We start from the raw sequence: 12437 nt of genomic DNA, 5'->3' as shown, positions 1-12437 counted from the left end.
CCCAGTACACTGGTACTCATTTCGCCGACCTCGGAAGGATGACAGGCTGAGTCAACCCCCTTGTGTATTAATTCAGTGGCCCAACGGAGCTTAAACTCAGGACCTTTTGGATCCCAAGCCGCTGCCCTAACCACTGCGCCAACACCAGGATACATATATATATATATATATATATATATATATATATATATATATATATATATATATATATATATATATATATACATACATACATACATACATACATACATACATACATACATACATACATACATACATACATACATTATATATAATATATGTATATATATATATATATGTGTGTGTGTGTATATTGGGTGGTCGCTCGACTTCCGTTATTCTCAGGTTTTCGCTCTGTCTGTCATGTATGTAATGGACAGCTCTGGAGGCCAGAGGAGTCAACCGATTTTGATGAAACTTGACTAGTAGGTTCATAGCAGGATCTAGTTGTATGCTTTTGAGCACCGTTGCTATGGACGCCACCGTTGCCTACCAACGGGACTTTGAAATTTTTGAAAAATCCTAAATAAAGTAAAAAAAATTCGAAAAATCAAAAATCGGCTTCTGCGCTTTTATGCACACTATAATCAACCTCTTTGTCAAAAAAATTCAGCCCGATCCGTAAAAAACTGTATGACAAGTATGCAATTACATAGCGACCACCCATTTCACCTACCGGCTTGTATATATGTATGTATATATTTATGTTCCTATCTATCCTACCACTTTATTAATGTTAATCTATCCCCGGGGCTTTTCAACACGCCTGTCTCTTTAAACTATCGGTTCTGGAAACCATGATTCCCATCGCCTGTGTTGGTTTTCGTTATTAATTTGGGCCTGGGCCGCAAATTTTCTCTCGTGCTCTTGCACAATTTAGTGGCTGGGCAGCGTGGCAACATTGGCAGGGATACCCATCTGCCGAACTCGATCTACGGCACCCCTGGGTCGCTGAGGCTGTCTCCGAGCCTACTCCTTATGAACGTGGGGAATGCCCCTGGCAGTGTCCCCTTCGATGCCCACTTAGCATTTTGGTGCTCCGGGTCCCGTTTCAGTTGCCTGCCCGTGCCCATTAAAACTAACTTGGTCACTTGGACCTATGGCCTACTCTGGTTCCCAGGGGGCCCTCTACTCAGCGCGCACATTTCCACAGCCACGCTCCCAGCCAGTCAATAGACTCCTGCACCCTACAAAAAGGTTTCGTGCCTTCGTTCACATCAACAACAAACCGACATCTGTTTTGGTTAATTTAACTCGCCTACTAGCTAGCATTACACTAACATTATTGCTGGGTACCCTTGGGTGGCATTCACTCCTCCCCCCCAATCCTTCATTCGCACGATGCATTCCACATTCACTCCACTCACACTGGGGCCCGCTGACCCACTTTCACTCACCGTGTTCTTCTCTTTTTAATTCACACCAACACTGACACTCTGCTAGCAACGTCCCCCTAACTAGCTCGTGCCCCTCGTCATCCCTTATACTAATGCATGTTCCATTTAATTCCCACTATTACTAAGCTACATCCCCACTACACGTTCCATGTCTGTCAAAGTCTCCAATCCATTCTAAATTCTATCCAAAATTCCCTCTAACCGATCCCACCAGGCCCCATGGAGGACTGCTCATACCCCATGAGGCCGGTCTATCTAACGCTACACCCATCCACTAACTGGTGCTCCTTTGCCCCACGACGAGGATGTTCGCTACATCCTGGCCGGGGATCGGGTACTCGTACAAAGGCTCGGTAGGCCTTGCATCGCCAAGGCGGTGGTTTGCAACTCGCTCGTTCCTTCTGTTCGGGCGATAATTGGAAGCGTAACATCGCCCCCTCAATCGCATTACACGTCCGCTTCCGAGCTATCCACCATGTGAGCCGTGTGTTTCTCACCTGGCCCTCGTGCTGCGTGATCCCTGCCGACGTCACTCGCACACGGGCCCGGCGGCATCGTTGGGACACGTCCTGTGAATGCCACTCGCTGTGCGCAGCATGCGGAGCCTCGCACACGTGCTCACATGGGGCCACATGCTTTCCAAATTCACACCATTGCCGCCATTTTAGCCGTCCACGTCTTTTCGTACCAAACGCCGAGCGTTTCTACGCCGGCTCCCAATCACGGAGTCATGCGTGCCTGGGCCGTTCACAAGATACGGAACGGATCTCACACGCAGCGTCCCGTGGAGCCAGCGCGGTTTCCAAAATAACTCCATCCGTTACACGACCCACGTCTCCCGTCTGGGTCGGTCTGTGCACGCAAAGTTTCAGGCTGCTCGGTTTTATAGTTTTGAAGTTCCACACGCACGCACGCACGCACGCACACACACACATACACACACTCCGACACACATACATTGCCTTTTATTAGTGTAGATATATTCAAAACGGAGCCATTCTGACCCAATAAAAGCAACGTGGCATTAAAAACGCCCATTATTGGCAGACCGCCATTCAGGTCAGGTCAGGTATGGGAGCATGCGCCAGAGCAGCACGTCGCCGCTAGTACTCCAGGGGCCTCCATCTGGCCATCCCCCAGGCAGATGCCTGGCCCATCCCCATTTCCTTGAGATGCCGATCAATCTGCAGCAACCATGAGGAACGTGGTTGGCCCGTTGGCCTCCTGCACTCACATGGCTGCCTCACTTAGAGAATCTGGTAAGCAAGATCAGCATCTGGAAAACAAGCCACATGACCATACAGTTGCAGATAATGCTCACAGCCTATACAGCTGACATATCTCATCTGAGTCTCTCTTAGTAATCGCTCGTTGGACACAGAGTCTGACTAGCGTTCGCCGAGGATTCTCCGAAGAGACCTAGTACCGAAGGAGTTGAGTCTCCATCTCAGATCCCTGGACAGAGTCCAAGTCTCACATCTGCAGAACAAGACGAGAAGCACCAATGACTTAAAGACTCGGAATTTCGTCGTCCTGTGTAGGTAACGGCAGCGCCACACCCCATGATCCAGTGAATCCATGATTCTCCAGGCCCGACTCTGATGTCTATTGACCTCTGGCTCACATCAGGTGGAGACATTAATATAATGGCCATTATTGCTCATAGATTGTGCAGCTTTGGCTGTTATGGGACATGATCTGTGCCTCACTGTTCCATGCTTGGAGGTTAACACTATATATATAAATAGATCTATATATAATATTTACATATACAGGGTGTCCCAAAAAATATACAACTTTTCATCTGCAAAGAGGATGGTCATGACATATATTTTTAAATAAGATATATGGCTGGATAGAAAGCTGAAAGGTTGAAGTTTATTGTACCAATGTCAAAATTGCCACCAAAATTTAAATTTTGGTATAGAATCGTCGTTTTATTTTAGACCACATGTTCGACGTAGGCTCCACGTTGTCCGATCGTGTCACAGAGTGACACAAAAATGTGCAGGCCAAACCAGGCGTGTCACAAAAACCAGGCAGTTTTTGCTTACTCGTTTATTGCGTGCAGGATCACTACCTGCAAACGCGTTGTCATGTTCTCCATCACTTTGGGAAATGTTTCCTGAGGAATGTTCTGGATTTTTCGGTGGATATTTTCCTTCAGCTGATCAAGAGTCTGAGGCATAGGGTTTCCATAGATCCTGTCCTTGAGATACCCCCACAAGAAGAAGTCTGGAGGAGTAAGGTCAGGGGAATACGGTGGCCACTCGACGTCTTCGTAGAGGGAGATAAAGCGGCCCTCAAAATGTTGGTTGAGAAAACCCCTTGTTTCCCTGGCTGTATGGGGCGGTGCCCCATCCTGCTGGAACCACTGGGTTCTCATCTGGATCAGGTCGTTTCTCCTATGGGCCTGAGTACGTAGCTCAGGCAGATAGAATTTGTGAATCATTTTGCGATAGTTCCTCTGGTTTACCGGCAAGTGCGTCCCTGGTCATTTTCAAATAAGTATGGACCAATTATCCCATACCAACCAACCGCCACCCACATGGTGACTGAGAACAGATCGAGGCACCAGTTCAGTTGATGCATTACCAGAATTTTCAGTTCCCCAGTACCGAAAGTTTTGCTTGTTTACCTCCCCGGACAAGTGAGCATGGCGTTCGTCCGTCATGTGAAGTTTTTTTGAGGAAGTCTGCATCTTCTTCCAACTTTCCTGAGAACCAATTTGCAAGTATAGTCATTTGCATTTCTGTTGATCAGTAAGCACCGTTGCCATTTTGAATTTTGTATGGAAAGGCATGAATGTCTTGGAGAAGGATCCTCTGAACGGTGCTCTTATGAATGTTTGTCTCGGCAGAAAGTCGTCTTGACAGAAAGATTTTTTTGGGACTCTGAACGACCGCCTGTCTCGCCATTTCCACATTTTCTTCACTTCGACCTGTCCTCTTCCAACCACTGTGACCCTTGTGAAGGTCACAGATGGTTCCCACATTGGTAAACTTTGCGATGGTGCACTTTATTGTCCGAAAGTTTGGTGCATGGCGCAAGTGGATACCGAAATGTCTCGAGTTAAGACGTTGCACCTGTATGACACTTTTCATCTGGTGCCAAAGTTCAACAATTTTCGTCCGTTGTTGTACGGTCAGTCTTGGCATTTTTCTGGCGCTTGCTTGGTATCAAAATAAACTTCAGGGTCTCACCAACAAGAAATAAAGCATTAGTGACAAAATTACTGCTTTTTCTATCAAACGAAGCATATCAAACGAATTACTATCAAACGAAGCATTTTAAAAGTTGTATATTTTTTTGGGACACCCTATATATATATATGTATTATAATGTAGATGCTGATGTAGATATATATATATATATATATATATATATATATATATATATATATATATATATATATATATATATATATATATATATATATATGTATATATATATATATATATATGTATGTATATATATATATATGTATATATATATATATATATATATGTATATATATATATATGTATATATATATATATATATATATATATATATATATATATATATATATATATATATATATATATATATGTGTATATATATATATATGTATATATATCTATATATAATTTTTTTTTCATATATAATGCTTTATCCCAACCGTCCCAATCTTATACTAGATACGGTGTCTCTGTGTTGTATATTTATTATGACAGCCCTCTCGATGATGAACTGCACTATTTGACCCTTTGTCTTCCTGTAGAAATGTCTGACTATCATGATGCTTTGCTAAAACCTGCTAGCAGAGTAAAATGTGATGTTTGTTTGAGTGCCCTTTGGAAGACAAAGGCATATTACTTAGGCCTAGGTCACATTTGCCACAGCGGCCGTGGGGTCTCCAAAATCTACGGCCACTAGCAATTATACGGCGGCCGCAGTATTTCCACGGTCACACAATGTAGCAGTCACATATGTTTTTATTTTTCGAAGAGCCGCACGGCGTATTTATAAATTGTGGAGACCGAAAACGTGGGGTTGCCGTAGGTCTTTGATTTGATGTCGCACGGTGACCTGAGGGCGTTCCTGCGGCGGCCATAGAATTTTCAAGGCAGACGCAAGGTGACCGCAAGGCGACCACAGGGGGCCCTAAGGCGAACGTGCGGCCAGACGGACGTTAACGAATGGGTTGATTTTTTAAATATTTTTTTAAACCATTTTTATTTTGGGCTTGTCGAATTGCTACAGCGAACGTAGAAATGAAAAAAGTTATTACTCCGCGTTATAATTCCACGGCAACCTTACGGCCTGTAAAATATAGCCATATGGCGTAGGGCCACCCTGAGGCCACCTCAGAAACTCTGCGGCCGCTGCACGTTTCTGTCAATTCAGAGGGCGTACGGCCGCCGTATCCTCGCCGTAGAGCAAATGTGACTTCGGCCTTAGGTCTTAGAAATTGTGGAGACCGAAAACGTGGGGTTGTTGTGCGGTCTTTGATTTGATGTCGCACGGTGACCTTAAGGGGGCCCTGTGGCGGCCATAGAATTTTCAAGGCAGACGCAAGGTAGCCTCAAGGTGCCCGCAAGTCGACCGCAGGGGGCCCTAAGGTGAACGTGCGGCCAGACGGATGGTAACGAATGGGTTAATTTTTTTATTTTTTTTACCAGTTTTTTTTTTCGGCTTGTCGAATTGCTATGGCGAACGTAGAAATGAAAAAAGTTATAACGCCACGTTATAATTCCACGGCAACCTTACGACCTGTAAAATATAGCCAAACGGCGTAGGGCCACCCTGGGGCCACTGCAGAAACTCTGCGGCCGCCGCACGTTTCTGTCAATTCAGAGGGTGTACGGCCGCCCTATCCTCGCCGTAGAGCAAATGTGACTTAGGCCTTACTCTGGTGTGATGCAAGCTGTTGATGTTGCCATTTAATCTTTTGCAGATTAAAAAATATATATTTTATTGTTATTTATTTTCCAGAATGACAAGTCGAGCACGCCAATGTCGAAGTCCAACACTCCGACACCACGTGGCGATCTGCCAACACCTGGGACGAGTGGCACACCAGGCCTGAGGCCGATGCCAGGCAAGCTTCCAGGCACGGTCAAATCAGAGTCGCTTTTTACTTCTTCCTTCTTATTGTACTGAACACCCTGATGGTCAAACCAGGCAGTCTTTGCTTATTATTTACTGTATTCAACACCAAATACCCCTTCACTGCCTTTGCTGAGAGCCATGTTGGTAGGAAGACATGAGTACAAGACAGAAAATTGGGTGAAATACACTGTACATAATACAGTATATGCATTTTGATCAACAGGAAGGTGGTGTAATGTTTAGACCGTTAGAGCATCTACCCTGAGTCTCAGATGTCAGCAGTTAGAACCTAACCCTGGACGAATCTACTTTCTTGGTATGTGTTACTTAATTGCTTGATGCTCAGCATTTATAAATAATGGTGCATGGACAAATAACCATAGGTTGGCAACCATTGTACAGGCTTGATGGGCATAATGACCTCCTTCTTTGTTGAAGTTCTTTGAAAGGGAGCTCATATTATTGCAGAATCAGTCTTTCAGGTTGCTCTTTGGAACCCATAATGATGATGTTCACTCTTGCTAAAATACCAGCTCAGAACATGTCATTTCCAACATTCATCTCATCGATGACTAAACATCCTCAAACTATCCTCAACTCACCTCTTCCTGCTGTTTCTTGCAATTAATTAATATTCAACATTCCTTACCTTGCTGCAAATGCTCCTCAGCACATGCTATGTATTGAAAAGTAGGCATTAAATAGGAGCGATTTTCTGGGTTATGTTTATATTTACTTAATTACCACAGTGCTTTTATTGCAGTGAAAGAAGTGACTTCTATGTTGAAGCCTTGCTTTGTAGTGCTAGGACATCGAGCTGGAAATTTCAGATTTTAAAGAAAAAGAATCCTATACCTTTCTTTATCTGTTCTTCTTTCATATGCAGCACATGGCCGTGGGTAGCATAATTTGCTGTGGATGCAGCTGAGCCACTGATGCAGTGCTCCCTGTGGTTTAGAGCAATAATATGGAATTTGTTTCAGGGTGCCAGCAACGATAGCTCTCCTTCTCTTTGCAAAGGACACCATGGGATCTTTAACGTCCAGCAACTAATGCTGGCAGACGGGACGCCTAGTTTAACATTCATCCAAGGGATGGCATACACTTTGAATCACTCTGCCTGTGAACTTCCAAGATATAACAGCTTGTATCTGGGTCGTGATTCAAACCCAGGCTAGATAGCACAGAGGTGAGTGTGCATACCTCTAGAGTCTAGGTTATCCTGCCAGCTCTCTTTTCTACATTGCAGCTTTTCTGCCTACTGCTTTGCTTAGCTTTTCTCTAAGCCATTGTCTGTTGTGCTTGTTGTTTTTCATTATGTAGTTCTTTGCCTTTTTTGCAACACTATTTGCAGGCATTCTCAAAATACTACTTTTGCTTTTAATTGTTTTATGTCTGGAACTACATATCATTCATTGAACTGATGCATCGTAGTTATTAACGTAGCATTGGTTCTTAGTTTGGCTACGTCGTTCCGCCTCACCATAGGGCCTGCCCTCCGGACGCCTTTTGCTGGACCATACCCTCCTTTCGGCATGATTCCACATGGCGGGATGAATGGCAGTGAATTGGGTAGCCCAGGTGGACCCTACGCAGGCTTGCACCTTGCATCACCACAGATGAGTGTAGTTGCAGCTGCGGCCGCGGCAACATATGGCCGATCTCCCATGGTAAGGTCCTGCACAGTACATGTCCTGCACAGTACATGTCCTGTTTGCATACATGTCCATCTTTGTGTTGTGTGGATCTTTTAAAGCTTATCATATATTTCTTTAATTCAGATATAGCACACTGTGTTGTTGTTTTCCATAGTTTCATGTCTGAGACCAAATGACTCATGTTCTGATAGCTTCCACAATCTTGAGCAACATCGAGAAGGTTCATTCCATTGGTTCCACCCAGTTCCTTGATCTTATTTAACCATCTTGCCTCTTGGATGCCCCTTTTCTCTTTGCTGTCTACTCTACCCAACAGGCACTTTTTATTTTTTGCAATTTTTCACCATGTCTGTGACAAATGTGGCCAAAGTATAACAACGAATGGCTTTCGACGCTGCTAAGTAAATTGCTGTTATTTAGGCGAAGTTCCTTTTTCACATTGTTGTTGCTTTTCTTCTCGACTATAACATACTTAGCACTCTTCTCCTGCACCAATTCTCAAAAACCTCTCAACGTTGCCAGTTTATTTTGGTCATATTCCAGCTGTCAGATGAATATGTTGCGATGGGAAATATGAGAGCTTTAATAAAGCAGACTTTAGTGTTTTCTGTGACAAAGGGCTGAAGGCTGTGAGTAGGTCTTATTTTTTCAAATGATGACTTGGAAGGATAGAGGCTACCCAGCCTGTGGCTGGCTTTGGAGGCCAGCTTTGCTATATGCTCAGCCCCAAAGAGATAATGGCTAATGATGAGGTTTAGAACTTCAAGAGACTGAACCTCTTCCAGTAACTAACCTTGAAAATATGTAAATTTGATGGTCTTCCTGAGTGATAGGGTGTGACTGAGATTGTCTGGAATTGAAAGATGCATTCAATTTGTCTCACCACCCTATACTCTATTCTTGACCGGCATCTGTAAGATGAACCAATTCCAAAAGCTTGACATGACTCATCTCCTCTCATTTGTACCGCTTTGATTCTCTCTTTGCTCATCTCTCTCCCCCCTCTCTCTCTTCCCCCTCTCTCTCTCCCCCCTCTCTCTCTCCCCCCTCTCTCTCTCCCCCTCTCTCTCTCCCCCCTCTCTCTCTCCCCCCTCTCTCTCCCCCTCTCTCTCTCCCCCCTCTCTCTCTCCCCCTCTCTCTCTACCCCCTCTCTCTCTCTCTACCCCCCTCTCTCTCTCTCTCTCTACCCCCTCTCTCTCTCTACCCTCTCTCTCTCTACCCCCTCTCTCTCTCTCTCTACCCCCTCTCTCTCTCTCTCTCTCTCTCTCTCTCTCTCTCTCTCTCTCTCTCTCTCTCTCTCTCTCTCTCTCTCTCTCTCTCCCTCCCCCCCCTCTCTGAATCTCCCAACTGCTTTCAACTGTCACCTGCCCTTTCCAATTCTCTCCTCTTGCTCTGTGCCCATTCATCATTTGAACAGGCCTGCCTATTCGTATTTGATGGGTTGGTTGAAGCAACTGCTAGTTTGAACAATTCATAGGGAGTGGACATGTTAATGTATGTTCATTTGTTCATCCCAGGCTAGCAGATAGCACAGATGGTTGAAAAAAGTCTTCAATATGTTGACAATGGACTAAAAAAAAAAAAATACCTTGGCTATCCAATACTTACCCTGCACGGCCTGATAATGTAATATTTACATTCTTAATGGAGTTGTGATAATGAAAGTAATACATGTAATTCAACTAACTATAAATTGTTGGACCCCTGCTATTTGCTAGTCCATGTATTCGCGGTTGATACAATGTGACCTGCTTCTATATTTGTGACCCTGTGCTTCGTGTATTTATGGTTATCCGCGGGCATTTTCGCAATCTTTTGCGGGCGTATTCATGGGTTTTTTATTTACAGGCGTTTTCGTAGTTTTTCATGGAATTATTGATTTGCCCTTATGAATCACAAACTGCCAGGAACCTGTCCCCCTTTTTCCCATTGAAACAATGCCCCAACATTCACAGATTCGACATTCACTGCATTTTCCAGCAACGTTTCCTCTGCAAATAGCGGAGTCCGACAGTGCATGAAGATAACCATTTTCATAATTTATTTAATGCCCATGACCTGACCATGGGTAGGCATAGCACAAACAGGTATGCAACATTTGGTGGATGTTGGCTAAGTCGTTTTGAATTCCATAGGAAAGGGACATACAGATCCTAGACATTGCCCTCTTTGAGTTAGATTGCACTTACATTTACCACCCCAACTTTTCCTGAAAGAAACAAACATCTTAATACCTGTGTATTCATTACTCATCCATTGGCCAGGCGTGTGAGTATCGCAATCATCCGGTGTGTGGGTTGTCTGTCGCAGAATAACTGAACGAGGGCAGCTAGAATCGGAAAATTTGCCACAAGGGGAGTCAATCATCCCTGTAAAGTTTCACCTCAATCTGTTCAGCTGTTTCAGAGACAAAGTTTTTTTTAAAGGTTTTATTTCAAACAAATATGTCTGCCGAATCACGTCACTGATGTCATCGATTTAATTTACTGGTCACATTTCTTTGTAGATCACCTTCAGAAAGTTTTGTATTGATTGGATAAAGCGTTTGACGCATCCAATTAAAAAGGCACCGATGACGTGATCGTTATCAAATGTTATTCCCCATTGTACATTCCTGACCTGTGCCAAGTTTCAATTTTTTTTCTTTGAGCAGTTTGAAAGAAGATATCCAAAGTTTTTTTTTTTCCATCATGGCTGCCATACCGCATGACCTGTGATGTCATAGTTATCATTTTTAAGAAGAAAGAAAAAGAAGAAAACTGATAGGGTACCAGCCTGAATGATAATGTCTTCATTCACAAATGTTGTTCTCATTGGTGAGTTTCTGATCTGGGCTGTTTCATTTTTTTTCGTTGATTGGTTCCAGAAAAGAAGACATCCAAAGTTTTGCTCTTTTTCCAACATGGCTGCCATACCACATATGACCTACGAAGTCATAGCTATCATTCAAATAAAAGGCCTTCTTTTGGTGAAAGTTTTTTGTCAATTGCTAAAGTGGTTGCGGAGAAAACAAATTTAAAAGTGAATAAACAGTGAAAATGTCGAGTGGACGAAAAAAAAATAAACAATACAAAAACAATATGGTATCTTAATTAGGACGGAACTATATTTACTCGCACCACAGCCACGCGACCATTGGCGCCCTCTCTAGCGGTATTGCACCGAGACTACAACGGCGTGAGTCAGCGCCTCCTCCACTGAGTGCGTCAACATTCACTTTGTATCCATCCATTTGCTGGCACACAGGTGCACGTGCACACATGCCTGCGATCACCATTCTATCCCCTTGCGTTGTTTATCCAATGCTTGGGCTCCCAACTTTTGACACGTGAAAAATGATCCGATGAACACAATCGTTGGATTGCATTATGAATAATTTGATCAAGAAATACTTAATGGGCGGGGCATAACAATGCACCCTCCTTCAATGAATGGGATCATATATGTTAATTACTTTTTTCAGATTAGGCAAGATATGGCTAAAATGAAATGATAATGCCTGACTTTTATAACAGTTATACAGTACATTCTTCAAAACATACCCTTATCAGTTGAATTTAAATTGTGCAATTATATCTCCAACATCATGTAAAGATTCCTTTAAGTTAAAAAGAGTTAATGTTATGGAATTCTTTCCCATTTTGTGTAAAAGTGGAAAGTTTTACTTCTTGGAAATGTGTTGTGACATCCTCAGCTATCTCCTGCCATTCTCTAGATATATACGGCAGTTCTCAACCTGATTATGTCGTTGCCCAAAGAAGCTGACTTTGGGAAAAGCTCAGTCGTATGTAAATCAGCACTTGTATGGCTTTTTCAGGAACTGTTCACAAATGGTTAATTCTCACTTTATTGCCACAAAAATACTGCAGTCGATTTAACTCTTGAGGCAGTTGTGATGTCATTGTATAGGATCCTTGGAAAGGACCTCTGGTCAGACGAGCACCTTCCTGTGGGACACCGTCAAAATTCATTGTGACATATATGACGTTCAAAGTGAACGTGCATCAAAACCCGAACACTCGGAACCATCATATAATTGCATTACATTCAACTGCTTAGTTAAAATGTGAAATTGCTTTCGGTTAGGTGGTTGATTATTTCTGCCACTAACAGCCCTATTGCTGAAGCGACTTCTGCATCCTTTCTTTGCTTGAGGCTGTGATATTTTGCTGCGTCAGTGCCGGGTATATAATTGAAACGCTCACTCACGTCCCTACGCTCTGTGGCATAAAAAGGCAACAATGGAGATTAAAAATGCTTTGATCGC

The 12437-nt window shown here is 43.4% G+C and overlaps 1 protein-coding gene across 20 annotated transcripts in view; it reads left to right on the top strand.

The window, feature by feature from the left end:
* The window catches only part of LOC147015283 (transducin-like enhancer protein 4), a 114098-nt gene that overhangs the window by 59787 nt on the left and 41874 nt on the right, over positions 1-12437 (top strand). For 18 of the 20 annotated variants that reach the window (XM_085849878.1, XM_085849887.1, XM_085849885.1 and 15 more), the window contains 2 exons: positions 6396-6513; positions 8001-8182. In XM_085849878.1, the coding sequence (XP_085706004.1) occupies positions 6396-6513; positions 8001-8182 (300 nt within the window). The remainder of the gene's footprint in view (positions 1-6395; positions 6514-8000; positions 8183-12437) is intronic. The other 2 variants (XM_085849875.1, XM_085849876.1) reach the window with 1 other exon arrangement.

The sequence above is a fragment of the Eptatretus burgeri genome, chromosome 12, assembly GCF_056783735.1.
Source record: "Eptatretus burgeri isolate ZD-2024b chromosome 12, Ebu_testis_v1, whole genome shotgun sequence".
NCBI lineage: Eukaryota > Metazoa > Chordata > Myxini > Myxiniformes > Myxinidae > Eptatretus > Eptatretus burgeri.
This window is presented reverse-complemented; position numbering and strand designations above follow the sequence as displayed.